The sequence below is a fragment of the Pecten maximus genome, unplaced genomic scaffold (assembly GCF_902652985.1).
Source record: "Pecten maximus unplaced genomic scaffold, xPecMax1.1, whole genome shotgun sequence".
Classification (NCBI taxonomy): Eukaryota; Metazoa; Mollusca; class Bivalvia; order Pectinida; family Pectinidae; genus Pecten; species Pecten maximus.
Window position 1 is genome coordinate 1 of NW_022983022.1, and position 16,416 is coordinate 16,416.

At 39.4% G+C, this 16,416-nt stretch overlaps 1 protein-coding gene across 1 annotated transcript; it reads right to left on the reverse strand.

Moving 5' to 3' along the window:
• Positions 1-6,021: 6,021 nt before the first annotated feature.
• Positions 6,022-12,024, reverse strand: LOC117321278. The gene has a single exon (XM_033875755.1). The coding sequence runs from the start codon at positions 12,022-12,024 to the stop codon at positions 6,022-6,024; it is 6,003 nt and encodes a 2,000-aa protein (XP_033731646.1).
• Between the last annotated feature and the right edge of the window lie 4,392 nt (positions 12,025-16,416).

The window sequence follows — 16,416 nt, forward strand, 5'->3', positions numbered from 1 at the left end:
TTGTAACTTTACGGTCATAAAATGTAATATCCATTGCAATTTACAAACACATTTTTTTCGCCAAAAAAAGTATATTTTATATATTCAAGGTTTGAGATCGAAATAGGCAATGTTGCGCTAAATCGCTTTGTTTTTGAAAGATCTTTAACTGTAGTCAGCATCTACTGCTTATTGGAACTGCGCCAAGAAATTCAACCCAAGGAATCAATATTGATGTGGGATGTGTACGTATGATGTGTTGATACCACCGAGGCCAGTTAGACGGGGCGCTATATACGTTGTTTGTATCAATATGTCTTAGCACATAACGTTGACCTCCATCAACAAAATTACGTTTGTATACGGTAGGCAAGTTTATAACATATGTTTTTGTTGGGGTGTTTGACAAGGGTTATATGAGGTGCTATTTATAACTGAAATATTTTTAAAAAAGACAGAGCAAAACAGAAATGGTATAAAATACGCAGTAAGGACAAAGATAATATTTCAAACACATGGACCAGTACAAAGGACATTTAAAAGTACATTTCTGTCTCCTGATTTAATCAAATGCCGTGATAGCCTGAAGCTTGATTGTCGTGTAAAATATTCCTGTGATGACGATGTTTTAAGAGGATTTTGTCATTCAGTGGTCCTTGTAAAAGTGTTTGTGTTGCCTTACCCAAGTAAGGGTTATGTATCTGGGCAAAGAAAGGAACAGATGTAGGTCCTTGATGTTAAAATCAACTTGTCTCTTCAATATTTATTTAAAAGAAAATATGGAAGAAAATATTCAATTCTTATTTTCTCTTATTTGTCGCTCATTACATTGAACATGGATTTCTTACATCTTGAGTTTTCCATTCTCCCCATAATGACATTGGGGAGGCCATCTTCGATCTTACAGGAAGAGAGGTCTTATGAGGAAGGCTTATGTTTTTTTTTTTTTTTTACTTTGGCCAATTAAGCACATAACAGATTACCTAAAATGGCAGTTCCTACACCTGCTTAGCGCTTTGCATGTTTTATGGTTGTGATGATTGGTTCGCCTATTGTCAATATATTGTAACCAGGTTGAATGTCTTGCTGGGTGACTTCGGCAGTATGTTTCAGTGCGGTAGCATTATAAAGTCGCCATGCACGATATCGCAAGGAGACAAAAAGGAGTATCCCATAACACAATCAAGCCGGTGTTCGTATTGTGTTAATGGAAATTACGTACTCAAGCATTCATATCATCAATCCCGGTAGATCCGACACTGAAGAAAGAATATAAATGTTGCTACACACTGAATCAGTGTGGTCACATCTTTCGTAACTTTCCATAGGAAAGCATTAAGTATTTCACGAATTGCTTTAAGGATTGTACAAAAGACGCCTATCAAAGCAAATTGATAGGTAGGTACAGTGATCCAAATGAATCACCTGCATCATACAGCTATTTCATCCTTCTAATACTCGTCAGTGATGTTGGGAACATCATACAGCTGTTTCGTTCTTCTAGGTCTGGTTAGTGATGTTAGGGACATCATACAATTATTTAGTCCTTCTAGTACTCGTCAGTGATGTTAGGGACATCATACAGCTATTTCGTTCTTCTAGGACTGGTTGTGTGGACATCATACTATTATTTTGTCCTTCTAGTACTCGTCAGTGATGTTAGGGACATCATACAGCTATTTCGTTCTTCTAGGACTTGTCAGTGAAAAAATGTCAAAACCTGGACGGGAGGTTTAATAGACCCATTATTCAAAAAATTTAATAATTTTCGATATTGGTTAACTTGCTGGACATTGAGTACATGATGACGATTCTGAACCATGACACTATTAAAATGAATTAAAGGATGACAAGCAACCAAAATCCTTAAATTCAATGTGCTTCCACGTAGAAGAAAAGGTTGGGACATTTCCTTAAGTCAGGAGCATTAATGAAACCGGCCTGATGCTTGATCTGAGTACATTGCGACACCAAAACAAACCAGGCAAGGGTCAATAAACGAATGACAACTGTACTATAAATAGATTACTAACGCGTGGCGGACGGCAGTGTGTTGACAGTTCCATACACATAACCATTAGGAATAGAGATGAATCGATAATGCAATTTTTCTTCTGCATAGCATCACTTGATAGCAGAAGGGATCCCAACTCCCTTAGCGACTTAGTATCTCCGACATACGAACTATACATCAACTGTATTTCACTGACGCATTGGTCACTCTAGGAGAGCTTGGACGGGTTATTATCCTGTAATTATTGACAAAGTAGTAAAAGCCTAAGTTAATCTGATGAACACGGATACAATTTTTCAACACTATATCATTCTGTGTTGTATTTCAAACATTCCCTGATTAGCGTATTAATACAATACTGTGGCAAAGTTTAATATACTGTATGGATTAGCTGGTATTGTTAGCAGGGATTTATTTCCGCATTAAATAAGCGGCCGTTAGATACATTTATAACGTGAAAATAGAAAACAATTATCACAATTAAACGTTTTTACTTGTTAATTGTGATTTTTTTGTAAAGGCCGTGTAAAATTTTACATCAGTGAACTAGACTAGACTGGGACAAACGCGAAATTCAACAACTTTACAATAGCCATAGTAGAGATCTTGGCCCAGTTGTTCAAAAGGTGATAAGCTTAATCACTTGATTAGTGAAATTTCATTTCTCTTTTACTTCAAAATCTGTCTATGTATATTCCTTTAAATAGCCAGGAAGGAAGAGACAGACGAGTGTTATAGTTTCATAAAATTTTGTCAAGTTAGTTTTACTAGAAATGATTTTATCAGGATTTTAAAATTGTTGTTAAACTGTGATTAGCCGAATTACCTTTTGAACAATTGGGCCCGTTTCTTTTAAGTGATAATTCCATTGCAGTTGAAAGGAGACGTAAAAATAATCGGTATATGAGATTCACAGTGATTGTTAATGTCCACGGGTTCCCTGCATCTGAGAGAGAATTTCATTTTTATTCCAACAAATATTTCTGTGGATTGGGCAACTTTCTTTGATTAATGCTAACAACCACATATTGTTCACCTTTCCGAAAAGTACATGTGCTTATGCAATGGCGCAACCTCCGTAAGCTTTTCCTAAATATCTCGTAACAAAAGACTAAGTGGATTTTGAACAATCTGAAGCATCTTAGATGAAGATAAACCATTTTTGTATAAACAGTGGGTCTGGCCCATGGGGCCTGAGGATGGAGCTCAATAGGAAGAATTTAGCATTTTTGAAAAATCCTTCTTATACAGGAATGAAAGGATTTGGTATGAAGCATCCTTTCGTAAAGAGGAACCTACTTTGTTTAAACGGGGGTTGAGTGGTGGACCCTAATTAGGGAAATATAATTAAATCTTTAAAATACTTTCCCTTATGTATGAACGAAATGACTTGGTCAAATTTTTGGTAAATGGGAATCAATTTTGCATAAGCATTGGATCTGACACTTTAGGGGCCTGAATGAAATAACGTCTCTCACACAGAGGATGCCATTCCTAAAGGACCTCAGCTGTTGATTTGACCGTGACAGTAGCTTGGCACCCAATGTGAGTGGGATGTAAAGCTACCTGCCCAGGTAGGACAATTCAGTGTGAACTATAAATCAGGACCTATCAAATGCTATGGTCATTAACGGACAACCTTCCCTGTGAGCGGGCTGCATGCGGGTGGTGATTGTTTAAAAGAGAGGCTGTGGTATCTCGTGTTTTTTCTAATTGTGATATCTCGGAATTGATGCCGACATAGTCCTACCTCACAGAAGTACATTGTATTCTGCTGACGGCACCCAGCAGGACACCTTACCCACTCACATTATACTGACAACGGGTGAACGAGTCGTCACATACGCAGAAGGACACCTTACCCGATCACATTATACTGACAACGGGTGAACGAGTCGTCACATACCCAGAATGCTGTGCGTTGACAGGAATACTAGTACAATGAGATGAAGTGAAGTGCCCTATTTCGTCACCTTTCGGTCGTTGTCATAAGACAATTGTCGTCTGCAGCATCTACACTACTATCACTTGTATGAAGAAAGATGCACGATAATTATATTAATTATATGACCTTCGTCCTATAAACATCTCCTAAATTTCTTCTTCTTTCATTATAATTCGGAAATGTTTGTAAGTTGCAAACAAGAACATAACACACACTCCAAAAACACATTAAAAAGACCAAAATATATCTTATACTTCATCTTCAGCAAGTGATAGAGTGTTTTTATTGATCGTGCGTACGTACACTTATTACCATGGTGACGTCACATTCAAACTTTTCTTAGACAGATGATTATACATGGATCTTTTTAATTGAGCGTTATTTGATTTATCTGTCACCCAGATTGCATTGACATTGACAATCATTACAATCTAACAAGTCGTCAATTGTTAAATATTGTCTCAATAACTATACTTGTATGACATTTTTTAATTATCTCTCATATTATTCTTAGTGGATTTGGATATATGTATTATATGTTGTAACAATTGCATATGTGATCAATAAAAATAAATATGAGAAAAAAAGAAAAGAAATTTGTCCGGCCATAATTTCAATTCAAAATCGATAGGGCACACTATGAACAAAAATATAGATTTGTGGAAAAAAATTGCATGGTGACCATTCAAAAAGTACAATGAGAACAAAACCATGGGCTCTGGAAGGGCAAGCGTCTTCTGCTACATTAACGACACGCGCCAAACAATTCTAGGTCAAATACAGTTACGTCGTCATTTTAAAATGAGAATTAGGTAGCTGACAACGTAACCTCTAGACATATGAACAATCATAAAACATGTCCACCTTTATATCACATAATGAAATAGTATCATTTCTGAAATAAGATCATGATATCGACCTGTTTCATGGTAACATCAACCTGTATCTTCTGTGAATATAAACAAAATAATCAACAATACTCGGTATACAGCATGTTAACCTTAAACTTTTGTTTTCCAAAATAACAATACTTTTAAAGAAATGTTTTGCAAGGAATGTTAAAGTTATCTAGAAATGGGAAATTAAAATCAACGTGCTTATCATACAGCTTGTTGTAAGGTAGCTGGTTACATTATAAGTAAAGATCAAAGTAAGCTACTGGTGTTGGAGAGTTTGTAATGTCCTTGATATCACGTTCTACAGGATACATCCGATCGACATGGTGTTAGACAATGCGTCACACATGTCAGTGTGTATGTATTTGGACATTGCCCTTACCAAACTTTATTTGGTAAGGTGTACAAAACAGTTCTGTAACAAATGACCTTGTGCTGTCCCATAAACAATGTACAGCCAGTTTACCTCGTACAACATCCTTTATTTCCAACTAGTTTGTTTTACATATAGTTGTAGTGTTTTGGTGTTGAAAGGTGTTGAAAAATGTTGAAAAATGGTAAAAGTCTGTAATAAACAGAAACAAAGAAACGTAAGAATACGCGTAAAAAATTGAATTTACATGTATAGCAATTTTAGCATTGTCAGTTATATGGTAACTATGAGCTTCCATACATTGAAAATTTTGACAAACTGACGATTCCTTCGACCACGAAAATTCCATAAATCTTAATAACTGTCGTAGTTTCAATGTTCAACAATGATTGGCATCAATAAATCTTCAATTCAAATAGCAGCATTGTTATTAAAAGTTCACAACTGAGAGTCATAGCTCCGTCTGCACATCGTATAGTGACACCACGTGGTACGAGCGCAGAGGTTTCACAACTGTTGAAATAATCGTACTTTGTAAGAAATAACAGTCATAAATGAACAAAAACCACTTATATTACTTATATAAGTTCTGATAACTGAAAGTACTTACACCGTGGTGGCTGCAAGTTACATACAACATCTTTTTCTTTACACGAAGTATGCATCAACCGTAGTAAACAACATTGTCAATATTGAGAGTTCTTCAAAGGGAGATAATCGCGAGACTACTACGGAAGCCGCGGCGGCACACTCCTCGCCTGATGTCACTAGACAACACTACCGAGTACCACATAATACATTTTCTATGTCACATTCAGCCTTTGTTGTCTCCAAGAAGTAAGATCAGTTCGTTGATCGGTCGTACATATAACACAGGCTTTCCTTGTCCGGAAGTAATCTTGACCTCTGCCGTTCGAACTAAACCGTCATTGCTTGGGAAGACCCTTGCGACATAACCCAATGGCCAGTTGTTCCTTGATACCTCCTTGTCCCTAAGTAGCACAATATCCCCTATCGCGATATTCTTGCGCTTGTCATTCCATTTCCGTCGAGGTTGTAGAGTATGGAGGTATTGGGCTCTCCAGCGCTTCCAAAATGTGTCGGCTAGAACCTTCACTCTTTTCCACTGCGCCTTGTGCAAACTAGAATTATCAAGAGGCACAAATGGTTCGATGATGGAGTCTGGTTTCTGTGTCAGAAGTGCAGCCGGACTGATTGGAAATGGATCCTCCGGATCTGAAGACACGGGTACTAGTGGCCTGGCGTTAACGATCGCGCAAACCTCAGCTAGGAAGGTAACGAGTACTTCGTGAGTCAAATTAGTGTCCATCACTGTTGTCAGCATTGACTCAAGAACGCGACGTGAGACACCTATCATCCTTTCCCAAGCCCCGCCCATATGTGATGCGTGCGGTGGGTTGAAAAGCCAGGTAGTTCCGCGGTCGTATAGGAATGTCTTCACTGCTTCTTCCTCAACCTTAAAGGCGTTAATCTGCAGATCATCCACCGCGCCAATGAAATTAGTGCCACGATCTGATCGGATCTGTTTTACATGGCCCCTCACAGCGGTAAACCTTCTGAAGGCATTAATAAAAGACGACGAACTCAATTCTTCTACCACCTCTATGTGGATAGCCCTGGTGGTGAGGCATGTGAACATAATTGCCCAGCGTTTTGCTTGGGCTGAACCACCACGAGTACGCCTGCTAACAATCTGCCAAGGACCGAATGTGTCCACACCGACGTTGGTGAATGGTGGGCCAGGTTGAAGTCGGTCGGAAGGTATGTCTGCCATCAATTGGTGCTCCAATTTCCCTCGAAGTTTACGACATTTCACGCACGCATGCAAGACCGTTGATACCAAGCGCTTACAGCCCGTTATCCAATATCCGGCTGTCCTCACGGCTCCTTCTGTGAAATTTCGCCCTTGGTGTTTAACCTGTTCATGAAATAGTCTCACGAGAAGTAATGCGACATGATGCTTCCCAGGGATGATGATTGGATTCATTTCATTCTGTTGAACATGGCTTTGATTTAGGCGTCCGCCTACTCGTAGAATTCCATCCTGATCCAAAAATGCGTTCAGTGACAGAATCGAACTTCCGTTTGGAAGAAGTTGATCGCGTTCGAGACTGTCTAGTTCTTCCGGATATGCCTCTTTTTGCACCTCCTTAACCACGAATTGTTCAGCCTTGTGGTAAGCAGCAACACTTCTGTCCTTACTGCAAATATGCCAACCCCTACACTCGGACTTGCTGACAATGGACTGTGCAACATGCGTCAGTGTCATAATAGCCCTGATAAGGGTCCTCCAAGTAGAAAATCTTGCGAAGCGATGAGAACCAAGTGGTGACTGTTTGACGTCTGTCTTTAGACTTTGAACCTGGGGCCTTACCTCTTTGTCATCTTCTGGTTCATGCAGATCAAACACATGCTCTGATGTCATATCATTAATCGTAGTAAGACGAGTAGGTCCATTGAGCCACATGCTGTCTTGAATAGCCTGGGCGGGTACTGATCTTGTCCCTTCATCTGCTGGATTTCTATCTGTTTGCACATACGACCATTGATCTGCGTCCGTCACGTGTATAATGCGTTCTACCCTATTGGCTACATATGTATAAAACCTCCTTGTTTTGTTGTATATGTAACCAAGTACAACTTTGCTATCGGTGTGGAATCGAAATTTCTCAAGAGGGATATGTAAGTGGTCAGATACTGTCTCTGCTATGTCCACGGCCAATACTGCAGCACACAATTCCAGTCTCGGTATCGTATGGCCATGGAGGGGGGCTACCTTAGCCTTGCCAAGAATGAATCCAATATCTTGTTTTCCGTTTCCATCCTTTGTATGTAGATAACTTACTGCAGCGATAGCTTTCTCGGAGGCATCAGAGAAGACATGGACGGTACTGTCAATAGATAGTTTGAATGAAAACTGTGCGTAGGTCCGAGGTATACGAACATGTTGTAGGTGTTCAAGAGAGTCTCTCCAGAGTTCCCATTGTATGCGATGTTCTGCGGGGAGAGGTTCATCCCAATCTTTGGTTCCATGAATAAGAGATCTCAAAAAGTGTTTCCCATCGATTACTACTGGAGCCAAAAATCCTAACGGGTCGAAGATCCCGTTGACAGTTGACAGTATGCCCCTGCGCGTGTATGGTTTAGCTTCTGTTGGGACTTGATAAAGAAACGAGTCGGTTTCCAAACTCCAACTGACTCCCAAGCTACACTGAATAGGCAGTGGTTCACATCCTAAATCGAGATCCTTAACACCTTTTGCAAGGTCGTCTGCAGGAAAAGAGTTCATAACTTCATCACTATTAGAGGCAATTTTGTGTAAGCGTAGTTTCCCTCCTTGGTGAAGTGCATGCTGTGTTCTTTTCATAAGGTCAACAGCTTCGTCGACAGTTGGTAATGAGGTAAGCCCGTCATCCACGTAGAAGTCATTAGTGACAAAGTCGGAAACGTCATCATCATTTCCTTCGGCTGACTTTCGAAGTCCTAAGGTGGCAATGGCAGGAGAAGGACTGTTTCCGAAGACGTGGACGCACATGCGATATTCCACCAACTCATTTTCCGGATTGTTGTCCTTGTACCATAAGAACCTTAAGTAGTTCCTGTGGTCTTCCCTTACTTGAAAGCAATAAAACATTTGCTCAATGTCTCCTACTATAGCCACCGACTCCCTTCGGAACCGCATCAGCACTCCAAGCAAGCTATTTGCAAGGTCTGGACCAGACATGAGGACATCGTTCAATGAAACTCCATTGTGCCTTGCCGAGGAGTCAAACACTGCTCTAAGTTGCTCCGGTTTCCGCGGGTGGTATACACCGAAAATTGGTAAATACCAACATTCTTCGCTGTCCTTAAGCGCCGGCGCTAACTCGGCGTGGCCACTACTGAATATCTTTTCCATGAAGTCTACGAAGTGCTGTCGCTTCACGGGGTTCTTTCGGAGACTGGTATCCAGGGTTCTTGCTCGTTTAACAGCTTGTGTTCGGTTGTTAGCCAATCTTGGTCGTGGATCGCGGAATGGCAGTGGAGCTATCCATTTACCATCATTACCTTTCACAAGCTCTTCTTTCATGATGCCGAGAAACCTTCGGTCTTCCTGTGACATACTGACTTTCTCATCCTCCTTTGTACGATGGAACACATGTTTTCCTAATACATCAAGCTCCTTTAAGGACCTGTTCGCATCGTAGATGCACTCAAATTCGTTCGGACAGGGTTTGAAGAGTGATGGTCGGCCATCTGCTAGGAAATTGGTTTTACAAACATTTACTAGTTCTGGAATGCGAGTCCTTCCTAAGCAAGTCTCTCCGATTATGACCCAACCGAGAGGGAGTTTCTGGGCATATGGCGTGTTTGATGGTCCTATTCTCTGGTCCAAAACATGATGAGCTCTAATTACGTCCCTTCCAATAAGCATCAAAATGTGAGCAGTGTTGTCAATAGGAGGAATACACTTGGCAACGTCTCTGAGATGGGCGTAGTTTTCGGCTACCTCAGGAGTAGGTATTTCATCGCGAATTTCAGGGACGCGGTCACATTCTAACAGGATGGGAATGTCAAGACTTATAGACCTGTCTACAGGTTCAACGATAACCTTAGTCGAGTTTCTGCCTGTGGTCTTCGAAACCCCGGACACCGAAGATAACACGTAGTTGTGTTGTTTTCCTTTAATGCCAAGTTGGTCAAATAATTGTGATTTGGCCAGTGACATGTTGCTCTGGTCGTCAATCATAGCATAAAGTCTTATGCGGTCTGTGGGTCGGTCTTGATGGAACGCGTCAACAAGAACAATTTTGGCACATGATTTCCCTTTGAACTTATTGCCACAGATCTGCGTGCAGTTAACTTGGACAGGAGATTTAAATACCAGTGATGCAGGCTCCTCGCCGTACTCTAAGGAGCCTGAATTTGACTGATGCTCAAGATGGAGTGCTGTGCAGTGCCTTTCACTATTACATTCGCTACAAGGTTGTTTCACATCACAGTTGCGACTGATGTGTGACGTCGATTCACAGCACCGGAAGCAGACCTTCTTATCCCGCAACAACTTCTTCCTCTCCTCCATCGACATGGTAAGGAAGGCCCTACATTTGTTTAGAGTGTGGGAACTAACGTTGTGTAGAAAACAAGTCTTTCTGTTTCTGTCACTGTTTTGTATGCTATCAGCGTTGGTTTTCCTGACTGAGATGTTCTTTCTCTCTTGAGGATTCCTTTGTACAGTCTTATCATTCTTGCTTCCATTAGGTTGGTCATATGTGAAACTGGGATTGTTTTTCACTTTACTTAGATCTCTCAAAAAATCAGAGAAGAAACTGAATGGAGGAAATGCGACATGGTGTGTTTTTGTAAACTTTATTGCAGCATTGGTCCATCTCTCTTGTAGGTTATGTGGAAGTTTGGACACAATTGGCGAGACTCCTGTCGATGAGTCGAAGTATCCTAAAAGAGACTTATATTGGCTATCCTCCTTGAGTGATTCAATTTCGGATGCTAAATCTGATAGATCAAACAGTTTCTTGGTGTCTCTTGGTGTAAGCTTAGGAAAGCTCGCTAACCTCTGTCTAAGTGAAGCTTCTATCATCTCTGGTGCCCCAAACCGTTCGTCAAGACGCTCCCATACTCTCAAAAGTCCTCTTTCTGGGAATCCGAAGTTTGAAGCTTTGAGACTTACGACATGTCGTTTAGATTCGGGTCCACACCATTTCTCAAGCAAATCCATCTCATCTCTTGGGGTGACGTTAAGATCTGCCATGATTGACTTAAAGCTTGATTTCCAGGTTTGGTATGACTCTGGTCTGTCATCAAAATTTGTTAACCTTGAGAGAAGAAGATCCTTCTTCAACAGAAAACGGGTGAGGTCCATAGCTATACCTGTGTCCGTATTGGTTGCCGTAGTAAAAACAGGTGCATTTGGATTCATAGGTAAATGCAAGTGTGGGTCTGCTGTCACCGGGAGTTCAGCACTATGATCATGAAATACTGTTTCTTCGACATAGGCTCTTGTTCGTTGCTGCGTGTCAAATTTCGGAATAGCCTTTATCCTATCGTGGTTATGAGTTAGGTTAAACTCCTCCGAGTCCTCAAGGGCTTCCGCTTCCGCTTCCGCAGCAGCGACCTCCTTCTTTTGTGTAAGTAGGTCAAGATCGGCTTCTAGGTCGGCTTTCTCCAGTTTGGCTGCTGCGCTAGCTCGAGCACTTTCCAGTTCAAGCCTTGCCTGTCTCTTCTTTAGGGCCGCCTCTTGTTCAGCATATTGCAGGCGTGCCTTCTGTGCCTCAGCCTTTGCCTTTTTTCTAGCGATGACAGAAATCACACTTGAATTTTTCGAACTAGACCCAGCACTGGATTGTCTCGAAGATAATGCAGGCTCAATTGACTTTTGCTTCTCTGCCCGCTCCATACACGTGCCTAATTCCTTAATAGATTGATCTATGACTAACGTATGACTGTGCCATCTCAAACTCTGGTTATCAAGAAGTTCAAGGCTCTCTTCTGTGTTTTTGCGTTTCAGATAATCGAAGAAACTGGATTGGAGTTTATCAAGGCTACCAGTACATTTCCGTATGTTTCTCTCAAGGTCGATCAGGGAATTGAGATCTAATTTCCTACCTTCACCTTTTACACGCCGAAGATGGGAATCTAATTCTATCCACATATCCTCATAATATTTGTTGTGACTTTGGACTGCATCCTCGTACAGTTCCTTAGCCTTGGGAGTTAACGTCCTTACCCTAGGCTGACTGGTGTGTGTTGCCTCACTGAGCTCCGTTACTTGATGTGTGTTGTCTGTGTGGTCGTCCATGCTGTATGAATTCGTGTAGGCGTAGACCGATGTCTGTGTCCTTGACGTAGACGTTGTCTCGTTGCCTGTTGAAATCGTAGCTGGATCTCAACTTCAGCCGATTAGGTACTTTTACTGTGCTGTCCCATAAACAATGTACAGCCAGTTTACCTCGTACAACATCCTTTATTTCCAACTAGTTTGTTTTACATATAGTTGTAGTGTTTTGGTGTTGAAAGGTGTTGAAAAATGTTGAAAAATGGTAAAAGTCTGTAATAAACAGAAACAAAGAAACGTAAGAATACGCGTAAAAAATTGAATTTACATGTATAGCAATTTTAGCATTGTCAGTTATATGGTAACTATGAGCTTCCATACATTGAAAATTTTGACAAACTGACGATTCCTTCGACCACGAAAATTCCATAAATCTTAATAACTGTCGTAGTTTCAATGTTCAACAATGATTGGCATCAATAAATCTTCAATTCAAATAGCAGCATTGTTATTAAAAGTTCACAACTGAGAGTCATAGCTCCGTCTGCACATCGTATAGTGACACCACGTGGTACGAGCGCAGAGGTTTCACAACTGTTGAAATAATCGTACTTTGTAAGAAATAACAGTCATAAATGAACAAAAACCACTTATATTACTTATATAAGTTCTGATAACTGAAAGTACTTACACCGTGGTGGCTGCAAGTTACATACAACATCTTTTTCTTTACACGAAGTATGCATCAACCGTAGTAAACAACATTGTCAATATTGAGAGTTCTTCAAAGGGAGATAATCGCGAGACTACTACGGAAGCCGCGGCGGCACAGACCTGATAAATTCTTTGGTATCTGAAGATAATATTTTGTTTTTGTTTTTTGTCAGAAATCTCTCTAATACGTCATCTTGAGTTTATATTTGTGTGTCGATAAAACTAAATTAGCACCAGCTATGAATTATGAACTTGTTTTCACAAACCAGTACGTATATAGCAAAGCGATGTTAAAAACATATAGATAACCATGACAAAGGTTACTCCTCGGGACCAGTGAGGTGAACTTTTGCCATTTTCCCCAAAACAGTACAATAAATATGAGTTATTCTACAATAAAAGAGGTTCTGTATAGTAGAAGTGTGGAGACTAATATAAAAACAGTCTGTAACATCTCCTTTCAACTGTAGTGATTTCGACCTGCATCTTCCATTGATGAAGTAGACTCATTAGACTCAGGTAGTTATGTCCTATTTTGATGAAGTAATTTTGATCTTTCATGTGAAGCGGACTGTATACCATTGAAGTAGAGTCTACCGTCTATGGGCGAGGGATCTGGCTCAACTGAAAAGATCGGTTATCATTTTCTTTCGACGAAATTTGCATTCGAAATCAGGATTGCAAAAACAACAACATGATTTTTTTTGTAAAAAAAAATACCAACATTATAATGAAAAATTCCATAAACTAGGGGAAAACATGAACAAATGTATGGATTCGTGTGGGGATTATAATTCCAAATTCAAGGTTTCCGGATCCCTTCCGGTGTTTTTAAACTAGACCGGTAGACATGACTTTTTAGTCTCGACAGAACATTTCAGCGAGATTCCACTAAAGAATTGCCGTGACATTGTCCTAAACACCGTCCTTATTGTAGACAGGACGTTAATAGGCACATCCAACCAAACTTAGCTACACTATCCATAAGATTACAGCGTCAGCGAGCAATATAGCAAACAAAATAGTTCAGGGCGGAATGTGTGGCTTTAAAACAACCGCACATGTCGTCGTGTTAAGGTTTACTTGATGCAAGTCGAAAATTTCGTATAGTATCCTCAATAAATCGTTTGAACCTATGAGTCTAGAATGGTAGAATGGGAGGCAAGAGTCCAATATTTCGCTATTGGTTTGGTACGTACGGCTGTATTGTGAGACGTATCTACCAATATCAAAATAGTCTGGACTCAGTCACGGTGTCTTGATTTTTTGATGTGGTAATTCTATGCGAGGTCACAACATAATATCATAAGAATATCCGTATCAGTGGCCCTTTGGTTGTTTTGTTAGAGTTTCGTTGATGAATGTCAACAACCTTTCCCTGTATTTGTCTATATTTACTTCAAATAACTCAACTCATAAGATACATTATACAAAATTCGGAGAAGCAATTAATGATATATGTTTAACATGGGGTTTACAAAAAGGCGGTATAGACAGGCCACTGTCAGTATCATGTGATATAGGGATCACGTGTCATACATTTCAGTGTGTCGATATTTGGACATTGTGCTTACCATACTTTATTTGGTAAGGTGTACGTAAAACCATTTTGTAAACAGTTCACAAATGACCTGATACATCACCAAAAAGTCATTGATAACCAAAGAATGTATTTTGTTTTTGTTTTTTTGTCAGAAATCTCTCTAATACGTCATCTTGAGTTTATATTTGTGTGTCGATAAAACTATATTAGCACCTGCTATGAATTCCTAGAAGGTTTTCACAAACCAGTACGTATATAGCAAAGCGATGTTAAAAACATATAGATACGCATGGCAAAGGTTACTCCTCGGGACCAGTGAGGTGAACTTTTGCCATTTTCCCCAAAACAGTACAATAAATATGAGTTATTCTACAATAAAAGAGGTTCTGTATAGTAGAAGTGAGGACACTAATATGAAAATAGTCTGTAAAATCTCCTTTCAACTGTAGTGATTTCGACCTGCATCTTCTATTGATGAAGTGACTCATTAGACTCAGGTAATTATGTCCTATTTTGATGAAGGAATTTCGATCTTTAATGAAAATTGGTATGAAGCCTCCTTGGGTGAAGGGAACTGTTACCATTGAAGTAGAAATTTGCATTCGAAATCAGGGTTGCAACAACAACATTAAAAAAAATGAATACCAGCATTATAAAGAAACAATAGTTCCAACACATACAATTCCATAAACTAGGGGAAAACATGAACAAATGGTTTTCGTGTGGGAATTATTATTCCAAATTCAAGGTTTCCGGATCCCTTCCGGTGTTTTTAAACTAGACCGGTAGATATGACTTTTAAGTCTCGACAGAACATTTCAGCAACATTCCACTAAAGAATGGCCGTGACATTGCCATAAACACCGTCCTTATTGTTTAAAACAATCGCACATGTCATCGTGTTAAGGTTTACTTGATGCAAGTCGAAATATGGCGTCTGAACCTATTAGTCTAGAATGGTAGAATGGTAGGCAAGAGTCCAATACTTTCGCTATTGGTATAAGATACATTATACAAAATACGGAGAAGCAATTAATGATATATGTTTAACATGGGGTTTACAAAAAGGCGGTATAGACAGGTCACTGTCAGTATCATGTGATATAGGGCTCACGTGTCATACATTTCAGTGTGTCTATATTTGGACATTGACCTTACCGTACTTTATAAGGTAAGGTGTACGTAAATCCATTTTGCAAACAGTTTATAAATGAACTGATGAAGCACCACAAAGTCTTTATTAAAAGAAAAGAATATACATTTTGTATTTTGTTTTTGTTGTTTTTTTTGTCAGAAAATCTCTAATACGCCATCCTAAGTTGTTTTGATATCGATAATACTGTATTAGCACCTCCTCGAAATTACTCAAAGTTTTCACAAATCTGTACGTATATAGCAAAGCGGTGTTACAAACATATCTAGATAACCATGGTAAGGGTTGTCCCCGAGTATATTTAACTTAAAAATAAATTCTTTGTCAGATTCAAAGTAATTATGCAGACAATCATTCATAATATCGACACACGGTATGTTTGACTTACAAACGTATTGCTTTTTAGAATTATAATTTTACGAAGATGTTATGATTTTACAACCTTTGATTCAAGTTCAATTGCCTGTGGATGTTCATGTTCAGTAATTGTGATTGAACAGATAAATGTCGATACAATATAGACGTACTCTAACCAGTTATAATGCCAATTTAATTGTACTCAGTGAAGCTGTGTTTTCTAATCATATTCTAAGAAATATAAACAAGCTAGTTACGTATAGACCTACCTCCGGAGGAAAATTCTTGTACTCGATATTGATTGTATATCAACATATAAAGATCTCTTGAATAATTACTTAACATATATCTCTCCTGATGAAACTGTATATAGTGTACGGCTTGTTTATGAGTATTTCTGACTAACCATAGCTATGAAACTGTATATAGTCTACGGCTTGTTGAGTATTTCTGACTAACCATAGCTATGAAACTGTTTATAGTCTACGGCTTGTTTATGAGTATTTCTGACTAACCATAGCTATGAAACTGTATATAGTCTACGGCTTGTTTATGAGTATTTCTGACTAACCATAGCTATGAAACTGTATATAGTCTACGGCTTGTTATAGTATTTCTGACTAACCGTAGCTATGAAACTGTTTATAGT

Coding starts and splice junctions, on each gene's coding strand:
- LOC117321278 (XM_033875755.1), bottom strand. CDS start 12,024: ATGGACGACCACACAGACAACACACATCAAGTAACGGAGCTCAGTGAG.